Here is a 21,139-nt window from a genome sequence, read left to right on the forward strand (position 1 = left end):
TATAACATTGACTGAATCTGTTTTCCAAGGATCTACTTCTGCCCTATGCCACCCGGCTGCATTACGAGTGTGTCCTCTGTAGGTGCTTGGCCGTCACTTGACATTACTCTGCTTTTAGCTTCTTTGCATCCCTAACTGTACCAATTTTATACCATCTTATTTACCATAATTTGTAAAATTTAGTCTCTAGAAATAAAACCATAATAAGAAATATTGTCTGGGAAAATAATACTCCCTCACTGTTCACCTTCAAATCAACAAATCTCTCCTCCATATATTCAGGATCAGTTTGTACTACTAATCCGTTAGGATTTCCTACTGCAATTGCTCTGCATTTTTGCAAGAAGGGGAAAAACTTGGTATTATAGCATGCTCTCCCGTCTACAAACGTAGAGTAATTTGCTGTTTATTGAAATTCTCGTAAATGTTTTTCATTAAAATTTATTTTAAATTCAAAATTTAAATCTCCTAAGAACTCTCGCGAGTCAAAAAACAATATTTTTCCCACTTAATAATTTCAGCACATAAAAATACACACACAGTATACATGTTCAATACTTTAAATATATTCCTGCTTCCTTCACTTATCACTTGTAGCATATCTACAGATTATATGTCTCCATTATAGTATTTGCATAGTACTTAATTATGCACTTAATTTATGTACTTAATTATACTTAATTATGTCGGGTGCTGTAGCCTAGCAACTAATGTCCTTGCTTTGCACCCACTGGGATCCCAATGAGCGCTGGTTCTAGCCCCAGCAGCCCCACTTCCCATCCAGCTCCCTGCCTGTGGCCTGGGAAAGCAGTCAAGGACAGCCCAGAGCCTTGGGATCCTGCACCCGTGTGGAAGACCTGGAAGAGGCTCCTGGTTCCTGGCTTCGGATCAACGCAGCTCCAGTCATTGTGGACACTTGGGGAGTGAATCAACAGATGGAAGATGTTCCTCTCTGTCTCTCCTCCTCTCTGTATATCTGCCTTTCCAATAAAAATAATAAAAATAAATCTTTTTTTAAAATTATCCATTTGACTACCATATTTCATTTTAGAAAATGCTACTTCGTAGATTTTTCTCTTGTTCTATATTTGTTACGGTAAAAGATTCTGCAGGGATGCTGTACTCTTACGAGAGCATAGCTTTATGATGAATTTCATGAGGTAAAACTTAAATCTCCCATTTTAAACAAACAGAAACTAAAACTGAGGGCTGAAGCCAATGCTGAAGTCATGGGAGCATTGCTATCAGACAGACCTGAAGTTACTAAACTATGGTAACTGTCAATCTTGTCTGGGGTTGGCATTACGACACAGCAGGTCAAGCCGCTGTTCGTGAAAATGGTATCCATGATGGGAGCTCTGGTACCAATCTCTGCTGCTCCATTTCTGATTCCTCTGCAAGCCAATGTACCTGAGACAGCAGCCAGGAATGGCTTAAATATCTGGGCCCAAGCCAACCACCAGGGAGATTTGGGTGGAGTTCCTGGCTCTTGGCTTCAGCCTCAGCCAGCTTCAGCTGTTATGACCATGGTGGCTGGAAGATCTCTGTCTCCCTCTCAGCTCTCTCACTCAGACTTTCAAATGACTACATAAATATTTTTTTAAAAAAATATATAAGGAAAATCACACATTCAAGAGAAAGGCAAGATGTTTGTTCAGATTCAGCAACAGCAAATATCAGTGATTGGCACACTTACAGCACAGATACTTGGTGAGTAAAAGAAGTGGATTAATGCATTCTAAGATTGGAGTTTAGAGTCTGAAAATGTGGAGTTCCTTCTCCTTTTGTTAGACTATAACTACTGGGTTTGTTAACATTTTAAAAAGTTCTGTAATCCTAGAGTGAAAGCCAATCCACTTGTGATTTCGGATGGATTCAGAAATGACAGGTTTCCAAAAGCATGTTGGTGACACACAACCCTGGAAAATGCCTTATTAGCTTACATCACTTCTTATTATTCTTCCTGAATTAAAGGACCTCATACCTCTCTATCAGTTTGCCAGGGATACTGTGACAAACTTCTGTGGAAAAAAAATTCATTTAATAAATTGTCTCACAGTTCTAAGGCTAGAAACCTGGGTTCAAGGTGCTGGCAGGATTTGTTGTTTCTAAGGCTACGAGGCAGAACCTATCATGCCTTCCCCCACGTAGCCCTTGGTTTGTGGAAACATCACTTGATCCTCACCTTTACATTCACACGCTGTGTCAGTGTTTTCCCCATTTTTATGTTGTCTTTCTATCCAAGTTTTCCCTTTTTATAAGGATGCCAGTCGTATCTGAATTAGGCTCACCTTTAATGACCTCATTTTGGCTTTAAAGCCTCTATAAATGTTCCTTTCTCCAAATTCTGAAATATTGGATCTCTGGGGGCGGGGAGGGGAGATAGAATTAATTCCTTGCCATGCTAGTATTTGGTTGATTGTCCTTCTAAGTCCCAATCAAGTTGATTCTGATTTTAACTGTTGCTAATGTTCTATAACAATGAGCTTCACTACTCAAGACATGTTTTTGTAACAGAAAATTGCAGACAATTTTTAATCTACATTGAAATTATTCATGTAAATTAAGAGTCCAAATAAGTGTTAAAACTCGGTTGAATACTGCTAAAAAAATTCATACATGTTGGTTGTGTATATCTAGGTTACCCATTAGCGAGGTTGTGTCCTATGGGAGCAACGCAGTAAACAGTAATTACTGGATTTATACAGCAGGCAAACTTCAGAGAGAAAGCTACTGTAACTTCCCACTGCCTCAGCTACCTTCACACTTATATTAGGGTTAATAACCCCCAACCGCATCTCCTCAAGATCACAGAGATGTGATGACTCGTTAATATGTATCACCCCAAGTACCCCTAGAAGAAAGAGTCATACATAGCGTGTGTTTGTAACTAGCCTCTCATTACCATTTGCCCTGGTTCATTTGGATCCATCAATAGGAAGGTGTTTGTTTAATTTCAGAAATCGCTGCCCCATGGAGTGTTAGGTGTCTGGTTTGCGGCTTTTTCTCCAAGTAAACTTTTACATGTTTAAATAGACTGTAAATGTCCACTTAGCATTTTTCTTCACAGAATCTGGACGGAGGTGGATTTGAGTTTCTTTGCATTTGTGGGCTAGGTGAAAAGGGACAGGAGTGAAGAGAGAAGGGTTTTGAAAAATTGAGATTAGTTTTGTATTCTGACATCTTGCAAGTTCCACCCAAACATCTCCCAGGTGCGGTTAATCCCAGATGTCTCTTCCAGCCCTTAACAGCAGATGGCCGGACACACACCACCACCCTCCCTTAAATCTCTCCCTGCATTTCCAAGAAAGGGGTTCGAGGCACTTGGAGATGTTAGAAAGCAGAAATGTGGTCTTCCCTCACGAAAAATGTAGACAGGAACGAGACTGGAATAAGACAGCGAACTATAAGCACATACAGGAGCAATGAATTGTGTCCTATAGTAAGCTGGGGACATTTTTTAATATGCTTAATAGCTTAAATACGCTTAACATCATGCAGTTAAACACCGTGGTGCTCGCCAACAGTCCGCAGACCTCATACACGTAGCCCTCCAGCCCCAGAGGTGAAAGCATTTGGTCATACCTTACTCCCTCGGTTCTACAGCTTGTAAACAACCAGAGGGGACCAAACAACCAAGGGGACCAAAGCCCACACACCGGCCCAAGAGGACCGCAGGCTCACCAGGCCTGATCCCCCTGCTCACCACACCCTGACCCGCACCTTCACAGGCTTGGGCCGGTCACCTGCACACATCCCGCCCCACCTGGCTACCCCACAGACTCAGTCTGGCCCCATCTTCCCGCAGCCGGCTCGGTCCCCACGGAAACGGCGCAGCTCCGCGCTGCGAGGCCCGCCCCTCCTCGGAAGGACCCGCCCTCTTCCGAGCCAACCTATCGGAGCGGACGTCGCCGCGCACGCTGACCAATGGCAGTCGCGAGCAGAGTCCCGCCCCGCGCCGTGCGTCGCAGTAAGGCTTGCGGGAGCTGGTCCTCAGCGAGTCACTCACCATGTGGCGCTGCGGCGGCCAGCGTTTCGTGGGCGCGCTGTGGCGACTGAAAAGCGGGTGAGAAACTGAGGGTGCAAGGGTCACGGGGGTGTAGGGGGGTAATGAGTAGGGCGGGACGGGGATTGAATGTGAATCAGAGGGATCAGTCATCCTCGGGTGGGAGGGCCTAGAGGTGACAGCTCCCCATTCTTGGGGCTCCGCACCCCGAAGTCTCTGATGGGGGCTCCCGCAGCACGACACTCCTCCTGGGGGAGCTTCCTGCACCTCTAGGCCCTCAGTGGGTTCCCCCACACGCTTCGCCCGGAGCTAGTGTTTCCTGGCAGGCCTCGTCTGTAGTGCCTGTACCCCCAAACCCCTCTTCTGTAGATTGCTGTACCCTGAAATCTCCAATCCTAGTCCCAGGGTCTCTTAGAGCATGACAAGCTGCTCTTCAACCCTCGGAGATGGCAGGCTTAATCCCCACCGTGAGTTCCTGTCCCAACTACCGTGTTCGGGATGAGGGGTTCCACAAAGTCCCAGCGCTGAAGGCCGGTGGGGGAGAGGGACTCTCCTGAGACCTTAGCTGATCCCAGTGTGGGTGGCCCAGTGTGTGGGTTGCCCAGGCTTCTTGAAGTGGAGACGGTCATTGATGTGATTTTTAATAGATGTAATGAAAGTAACAGGCCATTTAAGGTCTTCCATAATAGGGTTTGGCCCCATTTCCGTTTTTTTGTTGCAAGCAGAGAGACCCAGGGTGCCCACATCCTAGAACTGACTTGGCACCTGCTGTGTTCTTAATAAAACTGTAGCCTGGGGAGGGGGGTAAAAGATCATTAAAGAAAAGTTTTGTTTTGTATTTTGTGCTGACTCACAAAACCAGTTCCTATAGATGGTGTGTGTCCTTAATCTAGGAGAGGAAACATACAGGTGTAAGTTGTTTGGGGGGTAGCTTCTGGAGTGTTTGAGTTTGACAGCAGAACATTGTTTATATGTATTAGTAGGTTAGCAGAAAAATGTGTGGGAGGAAAATCCTGGTGTTTCAGGATTTTTATACTGTTGTGTTCCTGAGGATTTGTAACTTCTTAAAATCCTCTATCTCGTAATTCTAAAATTTATTGAATGAGTAAGGAAATATGGGTTATTTATAACTGCATGATATTGCCAGTGACAGGCTTTTCTCCTGTGTATATCGTCCTTAAATATTTCTGTGAAGCATGTTTAGTTTTGGGAAAAAAAATTCCTTAATACAAATAATGCAGTTTGAAAGAATAATTACTAAAACATAGGTCCTGACACCACTGCTAGCCTTAACACTCTCCCTTCTGTTCATGTCATTACTCCTCCTGCCTTGTAGAAATTATTTTCTTGGCTTCTTCTTTGCTTTTAATATCTATATGCATTCTTACAATACAGCATTATATGTCTGGGTTATATCCATTTAGAATATGTCTTTGTAATTTGATGGTGTTGGTCAGTGTGATGGGACCCCAACTTTGTTACTTTGTTTTTAAATTGTTGGGTTTTTTTATTGAGTGAATAATTCCCAATTTGTCCTGATGGACATTTAAATTTGCACTCCAGCCCAGAATGGCAGTTCCTGTAGTCCACATGTTTTAACTTTGACCTATTTAAGATAGTTTCAGTTTATTGCTAGACATAGGGCTGGTGTAATGGAAATATGCTATTTTCATCTTGTAGTGATCTTTGTGCAATTAATGAAATTTGTATAGGGTTGTGTTATTTGCAAATGTGGGCTAGCAAAATGTTTACAACATTTAATTTTTTTTTTTTAAGATTTATGTGTTTATTTGAAAGGTGCTGTGAGAGGGAGAGATGGAAAGAGCTTCCAGCTACTGGTTCACTGCCCAAATAGCCCCAAAGCCAGAGCCGGACCCGGAGGAAGCCAGGGACGTAGGTCTTCCACCTGAGTGGCAGGGGTCCAAGCATTTGGGCCATGTTCTGCTTCTTGACAGGGAGCTGAACTGGAAATGGGGCAACCAGAGCATGAACAGACACCCATCTGGGGTGCCAGCATTGTGGGCAAAAGCTTCACCAAGCATACCAAATTGATATTATGAAACATGAACTGAGTTGACATAAATGATTGTTAAAGGGCAAATACTTTTTAAGAACTTAATTTTCTGGGATAAAATCAAGATTTTGGAGGATGCAAGATTTAATTTTTCTTTAATATCCTCATCATCAGGTGATATTTTTGTTGTGTTGCTTAGTTCTGTTAACCAGTTTTCATACAAATCATCTAACTTTAATGATTTTCCTAATACAGTTCTGCACACCACATGATATGTCGGTGGAAGAGCCAGCCAGCTTGTGAGAGAGCCCTGCAATATAAAGTGGGTGAAAAGATCCATGGCTTCACCGTCAACCAGGTATGGGGCCATCTTTGTGTGCTGCTGAAACGAGTCGGTTTGTGGAGCAGAGGGTGACTCAGAGCTGAACCTGGAGTTTTCATCCTTGAGTTTCCAGGCCTTGACAGAGACCCCCTCTCATGCTCAGCTGAACGGATTATTCCCCAGTTCTTTACTTGCATTCATTGAATCCTGAAATCTTTTCGGATTTTAGAAACTGGTACTCCCAGCGGGATCTTTGTAGTCCAACACATTGAATCTCTGCAGCCAACCCTGATGGTTCATTCACGAGTATAATCAGTCCTGATCTGCTTCCCTATATTCATTCAGATTTTTCCATCAAATGGTGTGTTCTTAAGTAGAAACACTGTTTTCTGAGGCACTTGGGTTTTGGAATTGAAAAGAAGAAATTGTGGATCAATACTGACTTAGGCCTGTGTTAAAAATATGTTGACCTGGGTCGTGTGTGTGTGTGTTTGAGCAGGCTTTTCACAGTATTTTTTATTTGTTATTTATTTACTTTTTTTAAGATTTATTTATTTTTATTACGAAGTCAGATATACAGAGAGGAGGAGAGACAGAGAGGAGGAGAGACAGAAAGGAAGATCTTCTGTCCGATGATTCACTCCCCAAGTGAGCCGCAACGGTGCTGTGCTGATCTGAAGCCAGGAGCCAGGAACCTCTTCCAGGTCTCCCACATGGGTTCAGGATCCCAAAGCATTGGGCCATCCTTGGCTACTTTCCCAGGCCACAAGCAGGGAGCTGGATGGGAAGTGGAGCTGCTGGGATTAGAACCAGCGCCCATATGGGATCCCGGGGCTTTCAAGGCGAGGACTTTAGCCACTAGGCCATGCCGCTGGGCCCTCACAATATTTTTTGATTTAACCACTAAAATATTTGGCATTCTGTAATTGCTTGATGCTGTGACAAATACACATGACTTGCCATCCAGAAAGACTCATCCAGAGCTGAAACTTAAGCCTCTGGCAGAAGTATCTCCGGCAAAGGCAGGGAGGAGCAGTGATAGTACCACCACCTCTGGGGGAAGGGGACATCACTCATGCTGAAGACGACAGTTTAGAAATGGTGCTGGATCTCCAGGCTGGGCTGATCAAGGGCAGGGACGTGGGCATTTCCAGTCGAGGTCAGGAGCAGTGAGTGACGAAGGTGTTGGAATGGAGCAGAGCATCTGTCAAGTCTCTTAACGAAGTTTGGGTTTGTAGTGTAAGTTACTCCCGTCATAGTTGAAGGACCAGGTGAGTCATTTAACACCAAGAATTGTGGGTAATGCACAGACGGAGGGTTTTCAAAAGTAAGAGAGGAGATGAGCACCATACCACCTTGCCCACCAGTGAGGATCGATTTGGCTTCCCTGGGGCATTTCTGCCCTCCGAGCGCTTCCCACTTTTCTGGAGGCTGTGCCTGTGGGTGCAGTGGTCCTCCCACCCGGACCTCAAGCTGAATGGAGCAGGTGTGTTCCTAGGAACATTTTCTTCTGTTGCAGGCTTAGCTTGCCCCAACATTCACTGTATGCATGGTTGTTCTGACTCTGTGTGGTGGGTGTAAGAGCAAGAGGCACACGGTGCACATCTGAAGGATGAGCCATGAGTAAGCTAAGGGGAGGAGTGTAGGCAGCAGGGAAGGCCCAGCTCTCAGGAGTGTGCGCAGCTTCTTTCACCACGTGAGCTTCGATTTTGTCGTTACTTTGTCTGTAGATGGGGATAAGGGTGTCCTTCTCACAGGGCCATGTGTGACATCTTTAGAACTAGCAAGTATGAGCACTTAAAAAAAACAAGCGTTCTCATCTGCCTTCCTTAGAGCTTTATTTCCTGTTCATTAGGTCAGGGATTTAGACAACGTGGTATGTTCCTTCTAGCTGTGCCTCCTGGCTTTCTGGTACTATCTAAGACAGAAAAGCTGGTCCTGCCCGTGTGTGGAAGATGAGTTTAGCCGCGGATGCTTTCTCCTTCACTCAGGTCACACCTGTTCCTGAGCTCTTCCTGACTGCAGTGAAGCTCAGCCATGACAGCACGGGAGCCAGATATTTACATCTGGCGAGAGAAGACACCAATAATTTGTTCAGGTATGGGGTGCATCATAAGAACATGTTTGGGATGGCTTCTGTAAGTATGTCATTATTGTTTTCATTGGTTGAGGCTCCCCATCAATGTAAGTGACTTTGTATCTTCTTCTCAGAAAAGTCAAGTTAGCCCAGTGTGAATCAGTGACTTCACATGTCACAGTTAGGAAACATCCTTTTGAAAGATGGACATGTTAAAAATGAGGGTTTTTAGTAATCTGAGGTAACGTGTGTTTAAGAATGCTATTGCGTAACCCTATGCTTAACCATCCCCACCGTTTATCCTTTTTTTTTTTTTCCTTTTCCTTAGTGTACAGTTTCGAACGACTCCAATGGATAGTACTGGTGTTCCTCATGTTCTTGAGCATACAGTCCTTTGTGGTTCTCAGAAATACCCGTGTAGAGATCCATTCTTCAAAATGCTGAACAGATCATTATCCACTTTCATGAATGCCTTCACAGGTAAGACTGATAGTCTCAACTGGGGCTGCTGTTGACTTTGCCAAACACACCCAGATGAATTCAGTTAGCATCAATAGTTGGCGATTAATAATTGCACTGGGATACATTTTGACAGATCCTTAGAAGAAAAAAGGTATGTGATTCTTTTTCTGGAAAAAATTCAAAAGATTCCTTTTCTGGTAAAGTTCAAAGCAGTTTCCTTTGGGGAATATTGCTGCAGCATTAGGCCTCTTGCATTATTCTATTTGAGTCAGTTTTCCTTTTATTAAATTTGAGAATAGTAACTGGGCTGGTAATGAGAACAAAACAACCTGTGAAAGACTGAAATCCAAAAACAAATTAAATCTATGCTTTCACAGAAGGAGTGGATTTTTCTACCTGGAACTGATGCCTCTACAGGGTCTTAAAGAATCATGTAGTTACTTTCATCTACTTGAAAGGCAGAGTAACAGAAAGAGGGAGCAGTGCTCTATTTGTTTGTTCATTCCCCCAAATACCCGTCACAGCCGGGAGTGGGACAGGCCAACATAAGAAACGTGCAACTTCGTCTGGGTCTTCTCCATGGCTGTCAGGGGCCCGAGCACACTTGGTCCACCATCTGCCGTCCTCCAGGATACAATATCAGGAAGCTGTTTTGGAAGCACCGAGCAGTGGGCTCTCGAAACAGCACCCCAATGTATGATACATGCATCCCCAGCCAGTACTTGTCCCATCGCACCACACATCCCAGCCTCCCTACCAGATCTTCAGCTGTGTAAAAGTGTTCGCTGAAGAATTAGTTTTAGTGTCTGTTAAGTGCTAATATTAAGTCTTGGCAGGTTGGACCTCAGAGTGGCCAGAGAACAGATGCAGAGTGTGGCATTGAGCCTTCTGTTAACCGATAGTTAACACGTACTGTCGCAGTGATATGAGGCCTGAAAGCAAATAATTTTTGCAGTAGTCTGTAGTATTTTAAAATCTTTCTTTTCATTTGTACCCAGCTAGTGATTACACTCTGTATCCATTTTCCACACAAAATCCCAAGGATTTTCAGAACCTCCTGTCCGTGTATTTGGATGCAACCTTTTTTCCATGCCTGCGGGAGCTAGACTTCTGGTAAGTCATCATTAATTACTTGATTTAATCTCAGCAATAGAATCACTGTCACTTTGACTGATTTATTTACCGTCCTGTAGGCAGGAAGGATGGCGACTAGAACACGAGAATCCGAGCGACCCCCAGACGCCGTTGATCTTTAAAGGAGTTGTCTTCAATGAGATGAAGGGAGCATTTGTAAGTTCATTTTTTCCCTCATCATTTTCTTTTGTGCTGAAGTTATCTGTGCAAAATGTTAAGACAGATCCGGTAAGGAAAGAGTTGACATTCAGTTACTCTGATGCTAATAGTCTCATGTTATGTGATAAGTTTCTTGACTTTGCCAAGTCCATGCTGTGAGCAGAATCCTTAGGAGACGGAAGGGCCTGGGTGTTCTGTGTCCTAGAACCTCACTGTCAGAGCTTCTCGGACTGTGTCTGGGCACCCTGGTGGGTGACCTGCAGCGGCTCTGCAAGATAAACACCTGTCCACTACTGCTACAACGTGGCCTTGTTCACTGTCACTCTTACTCCACTAACCACCAAGCATGATGCATGACACACAGTGTACCGCAATCGGAGGCAAATAGGAGATTCCAGCTGTCTGCTAGTGAACCAGATATTGAAGAGGTGTCTAAAAAAATGCAAACCAATGCCATTCTTCCCAATCATGTTTCTGTTTTGGTATGAGATTTTTTTAAAAAATGCTTCTTAACATGCAAAGATGGATGAAGTTCATAACTATTTTGGAAATGCCTCAGCTTCAGAGTGGAGGAAAAATATGTGTAAAGCATATACACACATATATTACATACAGGCAGATACCTACATAATGAAATAACCTCCTAATCCAGAATGTTTGGGGGCTTTGTTAACTTTGTGCATGTGGTTCTTGAGATCTTTGTGGCTTGAGAACGGCTGTCTTGGACCTGTATCAGCAAGTGCCCCTGTTGGCTTTGAAGACCTGCTCTGGTCCGAACTGGTCTCCCTGAGGTGCAGGAAGTAATGCCTGGCTTCCACGCTACTCCCTAACTTCTGTGACCTCTTTTAGCGTGCACACTACCTCTTACCCTTTGCTACGCGATATGAAAGTCACTTCTGTGACACCGTCTTGAAATTAGTGTAGCAACTTTCCCCTCCCTCCCTTGTGGCCACCAGACAAAAGGAATCCTACTACTTTAGTTTTCATTTCTTATGCCCTTCCCCTTGCCTGCAGCTATCCAGTTATCTACCCAGTTCATGCTGAAAACAAGTTTTTCTTTTCTTCCAAGAACCATTACTGGGTCCTGTGCACAGATTATGAATAAATTGAATGCAGCAGGATGTCATTGCTTATCATTAGAACAATTTTATTGATTGATTGATTTTTAAATCTTTTTTTTTTTTACTTCTTTTTATTATTTTCATTATATGATAGTTCCCTAGGCCCTGGGATTTCCCTTTTCCCCTCCCCAATTCCCTCCTCCCTCACTGAGTCCCCCTACTTCATTACTATAGTATAGTTCTTCATACACAGTCATATGTCCATCATTGCAGGCATGGACAATGGCAGGGTCCAGCATCCTGTTGTCAAGATATAGTGAACAGTTTCATTGGGAGTCGATCTTTGTCTTGAAGTAGAGATGCATACTACATTGTATCCTCACATCTGGATATGACAGTCTCCATTGCACAGCTACTATACATCCCCTTAAACGAAAAGATACAAAACAAAATCAACAACAGGAAGGAAAATAGAAATTTACAATGCCATGAAGTTAACATGCTGCTAGATGTGACAGTCTCCATTGCACAGCTACTATACCTCCCCTTTAAACGAAAAGCACAGAACAAAGTCAACAACAGGAAGAAAAGAAATTAACAACACCATGAAGTGAACTGACATGCTGCTGAATGACTACTGTGTCGCTGAAGAAATGAAAATCAAGAACCTTCTTGCAGAAAATGATGCTGCTGTATGATCTATGAGTCATTGAAGAATTTAATCAGAAAGTGTTTTGAAGAGATGAAACTATCAAAAAAAATCAAAATCCATTAGTTTTCTGCTGATCTTTGTTGGTGAAATGTGTCTCCTGTAGGCAACAAATAGATGGGCTTTGTTTTTTAATCCAGTCTACTAATCTATGACGTTTGATTGATGACTTTAAGCCGTTTACATTCAGCATTAATAGAAATAGGTGGTAATTTGGTTCTGTCAGTTTAGCAATGGGTTGCAGAGCAGTTTTATATGCAAGATGTTTTATGTTTATGCTCAAGGAGTGTGATTACTTTTCTGTTTTACATGGTCATGTGTGTTAGCCATGCATTACTTAACAGTGAGAATACATATGGAGAAGTGTCACCAGGCAATTTGTTCCTTGTGCGAGCGTTAGTGTTCTTACCGAAACGTACACCTAGGCCATATTACAGTCTTAGTGGATGGCCATCACTTATGTCGTCCCCGATTGACCAAAATGTCATTGACAAAATGCACGACTGCATTTTACAAATATATATTTTTTCATTTCAAGACAGATAATGAGAAGATATTCTCACAGCATCTTCAGAACAGACTTCTTCCTGACCATACATATTCAGTGATCTCCGGTGGTGATCCATTATGCATCCCAGAGCTCACATGGGAACAGCTAAAAGAATTCCATGCTACTCACTATCACCCAAGTAATGCTAGGTAATGTTATGTTGTACAAGTGTAACGGTAGATGGACTTACTTGTGTGTTTATACTGAATGACATGGTGACTTCTCTCATTTATCAAGGAAATGTTTGTTGAAATATATGTCTTAATAAAATTCTTTAGGTTTGCCTAAAGAATTTATTTGAACATTCATTTTTTTAAAAATGATTTGTTTTATTAGTTTTGGCAGAGAGAGATCTCCCGTTCACTGGTCCACTCCCCAGATGCCCAGGATCAAAGCCAGGAGCCAGGAACTCACCCTGTGTCTCCTACATGTGTGGCAGGGACCAAACTGCTTGAGCCATCGCTTACTGCCTCTGGGGTGCACATCATGGCAGGAAGCTAGACTTGGGAATGGAGTAGGACTGGATCCCAGGGAGTCTGTTACTAGATGTGAACATCACAAACCTGTGCCAAACTCCTGCCCAGGATGTTCATTTTACACATCTGCAGTGGTTGCTCTATCAGCTGGAACTTTTGGGTTATTCTAAAATACACTCTGATGGGAAAGGCAGCTGGTGTCCTCCTTGTGCCGGGGGAGAGATGATGACACTGCCTCCCTCCGGTGTTGACAGGTGATGAAACGAATCTTTTTCTTTCTTTGAGCCTTCTTTGGCTTGTTCTCTAGTACCTTAATGGTCATACAGGAAATCTTTACACATTGAGATTGTGTGACCAAGTGATATGCATTGATGTATTTATCTTTATGCTCAAAATACATGAGCTGTGAGCTGAAAGAGTTCCTTTCTGGCTGGGCTTCACTTTTCTGTGACTTTTTGGTTTCTGCCTCTGTCCCCTTTAGAAACATAGCTTGACTCTTCTCACATCAGCTCTTAACCCATAACCACCCCACCCGCAGGATCCTGTGACTGAATGGGAAACGGCATTCGAAGATTGGTGTCTGGGTGCTAGGGTTGCTTATTGCATCAACTAAATCCTTACAGTGTACACATGCTTCTAAATCCTTGAGTAAACCTTTTAAATATCTTTCAGCTACTAGACCCCCAAATCCAAACCATAGCTCAAACAAATGTCACAGTAAAGAAAAAGTTCCCCTCTGCCATTATAACCTTTTTGCTCAGTTTGAAGAAGTGTATTGTCTTAAAAACATGTGTAATCTGAGATTTTAGCCTAAATTTTGAGTTTTTGGAGTTCTTCAAAGTATTTAGAACAAATAACACATTTGTTTTTGTAAGTGTTTAGAAAAGGTATAAAATTTAACAAATATTGGGCCCAGCACGATGGGCTAGTGGCTATATCCTTACCTTATGTGTGCTGAAATCCCATCTGGGCAGTGGTTCATGTCCTGGCTGCTCCTCTTCCCATCCAGCTCCCTGTTTGTTGCCGGGAAAAGCAGTAGATGACGGCCCCAAGCCTTGGGACCCTGTGCCCACTCCCTTCTTGGAGCTCTGAAAAATGCTCCTGGCTCCTGGCTTCAGATCGGCTCAGCTACAACATTGTGGCTCCCTGGGGAGTGAACCAGAAGATCTTTCTGTCTGTCCTTCTCTCTGTAAATCTGTCTTTCCAATAAAAAATAAATGAATCTTTTTTTTTAAATTAACAAATGTTGATTTTTCAGTTTTAATTGAGTTCTTCTACATGATTTTTGTTTTGTTTGAACCGTATTTAGTAAATGGCAAAAGCAAACACTTTTATCTCATGTTTGCAGTTAAACTAAATGAAATGAAAGTATTTACCTTATTAAAGTTGTCTGCAATATGGAAAATAGCTGTTATATATTGTATATGCTCCCTTTCATGCTGAAAGAATCTGCTGACACCTCGTCGTTGGAGGAAAAATAGACTAATTTATATCCGCTCAAACTGTAGGTTCTTCACTTATGGCAATTTTCAATTAGAACAGCACCTGAAACAAATTCATGAAGAAGCACTGAGTAAATTTCAGAAAATCGAGCCAAGCACTTCAGTGCCACCCCAGAAGCCCTGGGACAAGCCTGTAAGTGCCCTGTCTGTTTTTATCCATGTTTGGTTCTGGCCTCTTAAATGAGGCTTGAACTACGTATTAGTAACAAGATTTCAAAGTGGAATATGGAACTGTCCATTGTTTGTAAAAGCTTTGGAAGACTAAGGAGCAGTAACTGTTTCAAAATGAAGTGAACAGTGAAAAGCGTGTCACAAGCCCTTTTATCTATCCAGATAACCTATAGTTGTTTAAAATCATTTTGGCTGTATTCCCACTTAAATCATCACATGATTTTACAGAGAGAATTTCAGATAACATGTGGCCCGGATTCATTTGCTACGGATCCTTCTAAACAAACAACAATCAGCGTTAGCTTCCTCTTACCAGAGTAAGTAAACCTTGTTAAAGTTCACACTAGTCAAAAAAAAAAAAAAAAGGACAATACCCAATTGGAAAAGGATGTGAATTCTAGTGAATTCTATGATTAAGTATCATTCATATACAGGCTGCAGTAGGCAAGCGGGTCTCAAGAAGGGAGAATGTATCAAGTATCAAAGACTCATGACACCCAAGATGAGTTTAGAGGGCGGTCGTTTGGGGCGCCACCTAGAGGCAATGCAATGTATCTACTTACTGTGCTTAAAAACTTGCTTTTCTTAGAGAAAACATGTGGACAGGTGCACCTTGGGAGTCACAATTCCCTGAGTGTGAGAACATTGTGATCACTTTCCTTCGGAAAATGTACACATACCAAGCTTGGCAGTGCTGTAGATTTTGTGGGGACCGTGTTAGCAGGTGTTTGCAGAAGCTTTTTATTGGGGGAAAGGCCTCGTCAGCCCAGCCAGGCTCTGTCTGCCAGGTTCTAACTACACTTGTGGAACACGTCACTCCATCTCCTCATTTGTTCCTTGTCTACTTTGTACTTGAGTATCTCAGTTCATAGAAAATTGCATTCTGAAAAAAAAAAAGACTATGCTTAGAAATTTTTACCTCAAAACCTATTTTTACATGGCTCTTCTGGGAACTTTTTGACATACCCTGTTGGGGTTGATATTTTTGCTATAACAAAAAAAAAAAATGTCCCAGGTATTACACAGGACAGTAAGCTGTTAAATTTTGTGGTTTGATGCTCCCCCCAAATTTCCAGATGTAATTTTAGAATTCTTTGTAGTCATATAATAATTAAAGTTTGAAATGCAAGAATTTCTAGTAGAACTTGAACTTGCTTGGTGGCAGAAGTATTACTTCAGTAGTGACCTTACATGATTTAAACATGTAAACATTATAATGGCCAATAATTTTCTCTCCATTTTTTTTCCCCTTGCAACGAAGTATCACTGACACTTTTGAATCCTTCACGTTAAACCTGCTGTCTTCCCTCTTGGTGTCCGGCCCCAACTCTCCCTTTTACAAGGCTTTAATAGAATCTGGACTTGGCACAGACTTTTCTCCTGATGTTGGGTAAGCTTTATGATGAGTAGTTTTTAGTTTTGGGGTGATTTGCCTTCCCCCTGCCTGGGACAGTTAGTAATCTGGGATGTGTTTTGGTTTTTCAAATGGCAGGGACTGTCATTGGCATGTAGTACGTGGGGTGCGGGGATGCCCCTGGGGCCACAGTGCAGCGGGCCACCCTGTGTGGGTTAGATTATGGCACCGTGAAGGGGATCTGTAATCAAAAAAAGCAAAACAGCACACAAAACACACAGCTTTTCCAAAGTCCCAGAATATTGCACTGCTGTGTGCTTTAAAAGTCAGGTAAGTAAACATTCTTTGAGGTCATCAAATTCTGTAGAATCTCAGCAGTTCTGATTCTTGAAATCACTCTATTTTTCCGTAACTCAAAATTTTACCTTTTTTATGAACATATTTTAAAAGTAAAGGGCCTGGAGTTTAAAGTTCTTAACTGATTGTTAAATGAAGCCTGTCTTACACGTGAGTGACTGAAGTGTGTGAATTCCAATGTATTCTCTCTGACTTTGCACTAGTTACAATGGCTACACAAGGGAGGCCTACTTCAGCGTCGGCCTGCAGGGCATTGCACAGAAAGACATCCAGACTGTCAGAAACCTTGTAGACAAAACAATTGATGAAGTAGTTGAGTAAGTGTGGCTTATTTCCAATGATTTGCTATCATTCTTCATTCATGAATGCTTTTTGGGGGGAGGAGATAGAGCTTTCTTCACATTTATCTTCCTCTTTGTGTACCATAGCAGGTTCATATTTGGTTATTATCTGTTTGACCTTGTGTTTCTAGAACATTTAGGTCATTTCAACACTCAGTTGTCAATTGTGTTATTTAGGAAAGGGTTTGAAGATGATCGAATTGAAGCTTTGCTGCATAAAATTGAAATTCAGATGAAGCACCAGTCCACCAGCTTTGGGCTTGCCCTGACCTCAGTATGTAACTCAACCTCTCAGCTTCCTTGATTTTTGTTTTGTTTTGTTCTTTGACTTGTGGAGTTAAGTCCTTCTTGACAGACTGAAAATGCTGATTGATGTTTGGTAACACTTTATATTTGAACCTTAAAAGTTCTATTGTTTGGATATGATGCAAATTTATTTTAATTACATAGTGGGTTTTTTTTTTCTCTTTTTATTACTTTAGTCAGCATTTTTATCTGTTTTTATGTGAAAGAGATTTACATTAAGACCAAATGGGTAGGGATTTGTAAAAATTGGTTATTTATTAATTATGTAATATTTCAGAAATCTGTGGTTTTAATGTGATTAGAATAAAATGGAGTCAAGATGAGTTGATTTTTTTTTTTCCAAATAATAACTTGATTTTGACTTTGGCTTGGTGTATTTAAATCAGGAAACAAGAATACTAATACGTATGCCTTTGATGTTTATTGAGGTAATGGAGATACAGTACTTAAAGGGTGGTACAGCGTTTGTGGTGTAATATACGCATTTAAAATTGCCATTCTAGTATATAGCCTCCTGCTGGAATCATGATGGGGACCCCGTGGAGCTGCTGAAGATAGGAAACCAGCTGGCTCAATTCAGACAGTGCCTGAAGGAAAACCCTCAATTTCTACAGGAAAAAGTGAAACAGTATTTTAAGGTGAGAAATTTGGAGGATCTGTTTCCACAATTTTGATGCTGGATTTTATAATAAAATGAACGTGTGAAGTCAGTTTCTGTTAACGAGTGGTGACATGATTTCTACAATTTACAATTAAAACTTGAAGTGCTCCCATCAACTGTAAAATATTAGAACAGTCACCACAGAGTATAGTGAATACTTTGGATTTTTTATGTTCAAATTCTTTTCATCTTTGCTCATTATTTTGCTGACTTTGTTGGCATCTGTGTTTGGGTTTTATGTTTCCTGCTGTGTCTTCAGTCATACTTAGAACTTTGTAAAAATATTATGATGTTGGGTTTAGATTGCTTGTTTTGAAGGCTCTCTGTTTCAATATGTTTTCCATTTTGGGGACATGGGACATAATTTGATGATATAACCTGTGGTTTCTTAAAGTTATGTTACATTATGTTTTTCTTAATCTAATTATTGTAACTTTCTGATAGTACAGCTGAACATTTTATGCATATGTGATATTTGTAATTAGTGGAATAAGTTAAAAGAAATACCTAAACAATTTAGTATTTATTTTACATTAGATTAAGACCTATTTTGTCCTTACAATTTCTGAAAATATTGAGTGAAAAATTTAGTTCTCACATCTCAGAAATTAATAATCCAGTAAGCACTTGGCAGAACTGAACTCAGAATTCTATCGTCTTCAGGTTTGACTGAAATGAAAAAATATATATATATTAAGAAGTACAGTTTCTTTTTGCAATTAACATGAAGACAAAATGTTGGCAGTTGTATTTATGATTAAGCTGTAGTGACAGTAGTAGCACTAATAACCCTAACAGTAATAGCAGTGTGCATGAATTCTGTGCTCACTTACTAGGTGTGAGTATGAGAAGGGTACATGGCTTATGTAGAACAGACCTGCAGGTGATTTCTGATGCTATTTTTCAAATTGGATAAATGGAACTTGAGGACCAAGAACACATAGCAGAGGCCAGCTCAGCATGTCCAGCTTTAACAACAGCTAGCTGTATCTTGAATTTTCGGTTGCTGTTGTTGCAGAATAATCGGCACAGGCTGACCTTATCAATGAATCCGGATGAGAAGTATTATGAGAAGCAGGCACAACTGGAAGCAGAAAAACTGAAGCAAAAGGTCAATTCCCTGTCTGCAAAAGACAAGGAGCAGATCTATGAAAAAGGTCAGCTCATCCATCGTGTGCTTGTTATTCCCTAACCTTCGCCCTGACCTGGTGAACTTTTAGTGAGTTAATCGTTGGAGCAGATATTGTTTGGACCAACAAATATTTATAATTTATAATCCCTACTTCACTTGGTGTAGTGAATTCAACCTTAAGATAAGACTTTGTTCTTAGGAAATTCACACTGTAGTTCATCTAGAAAGATGGGATTAATCAAAAAAAGCAATAGCTATATGAGATTTATTCACTTGGCCGATTTCAAATGCTTTCCATTTATCAAGTGATGCAGTGTGCCAATGAAATTTGTGTTGTGTTGCAATAAAGAGTAATTGCCCAGTGAGCAGTACGAACAGCATAAGCTGTTTTTAGCAAAAGCGAGTCACACTGAGTCTTTGAAGGACTTGAGCTAGCTGTGGGATACCGCCAGGACTTGTGTAAGATGGGGATGGAAAAGCCACAGAAGACTGGCCGGTGAGGATAGAGAAAAGAGATTGTGGACGAAAGACTGAGATGCCAACTGGAGACCGGAATGAGAAGGGCCTTGACTGTAAGACTGATAGATGTATATGCACTTCATTTATTAAGCCAGGAGAATTAGGAAGGCAGTGAAAAATATAATGGTGATATTATTTTGTTTTAAAGATGTATTTATTTATTTGAAAGAGAATGAGAGGGAAGGACAGAATTTCGGTGTATTGTTTCACTCACGTTCAAATGACAATGGCCAGGGCTCAGGCACACTGACACCAGCAACCAGGAGCTTCTTCCCGCAGCATGTGGGTGGCAGGGGCCCAGGCACTTGCGTCATCACTTGCTGCTTTTCCCAGGCCGTCAGCAAGGAGCCGGATTGGAAGTGGAGCAGCCAGAAATTGAACCAATGCCCGTTATTGGATGGAGGGTATCGCAGACAGTGGCTTAGCTTGTGCCACAGTGCTAGCCCCAGTGGTGAAATTTTTGATGGAAGAGAAAGAAAAGGAGACATTGTTAAAAACAAGCGCAACAGCAAGACCTTAGAAAAGAAAGTCTGATTTGCCAACGGTGGCAGCATCCCATATGGGTGGCGATTCATGCTCCTTCTTGTTCCTACTGCTCCATATGTTTTTTTTATTATTTTAGAGGTTTTTTTTGTTTAGATTTATTCATTTTTATTGGAAAGGTGGATATACAGAGAGGAGGAGAGACAGAGAGGAAGATCCTCCGTCCGATGATTCACTCCCCAAGTGAGCCGCAACGGGCCGGTACGCGCCGATCTGAAGCCGGGAACCAGGAACCTCTTCCAGATCTCCCACGCGGGTGCAGGGTCCCAATGCATTGGGCCGTCCTCAACTGCTTTCCCAGGCCACAAGCAGGGAGCTGGATGGGAAGTGGAGCTGCCGGGATTAGAACCAGCGCCCATATGGGATCCCAGTGCGTTCAAGGCAAGGACTTTAGCCACTAGGCCATGCCACTGGGCCCTATTTTGGAGTTTTAATTTTTATTTTTCATGTTACAATTCCATAGGCTCAAGGATTTGCACTTCTACCCTCTCTACTCCCTCCTCCGCCACACTGTTTTCCATATATCACTACAATAGTGTAGTTCTTTAACAATAGTCACAAGTCCATCATTCTACCATTTAAGTATATCCTACATTGGAGGTACAGATAGAAAGTGCAACCTCCTCATGTCAGGATATAAGTAACAGTTTCATGGGAAGTCCATTTTTTATTCAAGAGCAGAGATGCACACTGCACTGTATATTCTCAGTATACTAGTCTCCATTATGTAGTTCCTCTAGATGAATATATATATGTATATAATATAATATTTATGTAACTTTGCCTATATCCGTCTGTTTTGTATTTTGCATGATAGTCACCTTATATAGGAAATAATATGTGATATTTGTCCTTTTGAGATTGGCTTATTTCACTGTGCTGCTCAATTTTTGATCCAACTCCATGCTTATGAGCCAGAAAAGCAGTGGAGGATGGCCCAGGTCCTTGGGCCTCTGCACCCACTTGGGAGAGATGGAAAAAAGTCTTGTCTGCCAGCTTCAAATCAGCTCAACTCCAGCCATTGCAGCCATTTGGGCAGTGAACCAGTGGAGGGAAGACCCTTCCCTTTCTGTGAAATCTGCCTTTCAAATAAGAATTAAAAAAAAAAATCTTAGAAAGAAAGGAAGAAAGACAGGTGGCAAGAAGAGAAAAGGGAGAAATTCAGATTAATTTTCAGTCAAGAGCCATCTGGCCTCCAGTGAAATATTTACAAATTGTGTGGGCAATAACTTATTTGGAAAATGCATCCAAAATATATTAAGAACTTTAATAATTTAGTAACG

At 41.7% G+C, this 21,139-nt stretch overlaps 1 protein-coding gene across 1 annotated transcript in view; it reads left to right on the top strand.

Moving 5' to 3' along the window:
* The first annotated feature begins 4,008 nt into the window (after nucleotides 1-4,008).
* The window catches only part of PITRM1 (pitrilysin metallopeptidase 1), a 31,560-nt gene continuing 14,429 nt past the window's right edge, over nucleotides 4,009-21,139 (top strand). Inside the window, exons 1-14 of the mRNA XM_058669535.1 lie at nucleotides 4,009-4,066; nucleotides 6,276-6,378; nucleotides 8,334-8,440; nucleotides 8,748-8,899; nucleotides 9,880-9,994; nucleotides 10,075-10,171; nucleotides 12,483-12,643; nucleotides 14,479-14,605; nucleotides 14,872-14,960; nucleotides 15,905-16,033; nucleotides 16,558-16,671; nucleotides 16,873-16,969; nucleotides 17,505-17,639; nucleotides 18,681-18,819. Of these exons, the coding sequence (XP_058525518.1) occupies nucleotides 4,011-4,066; nucleotides 6,276-6,378; nucleotides 8,334-8,440; nucleotides 8,748-8,899; nucleotides 9,880-9,994; nucleotides 10,075-10,171; nucleotides 12,483-12,643; nucleotides 14,479-14,605; nucleotides 14,872-14,960; nucleotides 15,905-16,033; nucleotides 16,558-16,671; nucleotides 16,873-16,969; nucleotides 17,505-17,639; nucleotides 18,681-18,819 (1,621 nt within the window). The 5' untranslated portion in view covers nucleotides 4,009-4,010. The remainder of the gene's footprint in view (nucleotides 4,067-6,275; nucleotides 6,379-8,333; nucleotides 8,441-8,747; nucleotides 8,900-9,879; nucleotides 9,995-10,074; nucleotides 10,172-12,482; nucleotides 12,644-14,478; nucleotides 14,606-14,871; nucleotides 14,961-15,904; nucleotides 16,034-16,557; nucleotides 16,672-16,872; nucleotides 16,970-17,504; nucleotides 17,640-18,680; nucleotides 18,820-21,139) is intronic.

This window comes from Ochotona princeps, chromosome 10 (assembly GCF_030435755.1).
Source record: "Ochotona princeps isolate mOchPri1 chromosome 10, mOchPri1.hap1, whole genome shotgun sequence".
NCBI lineage: Eukaryota > Metazoa > Chordata > Mammalia > Lagomorpha > Ochotonidae > Ochotona > Ochotona princeps.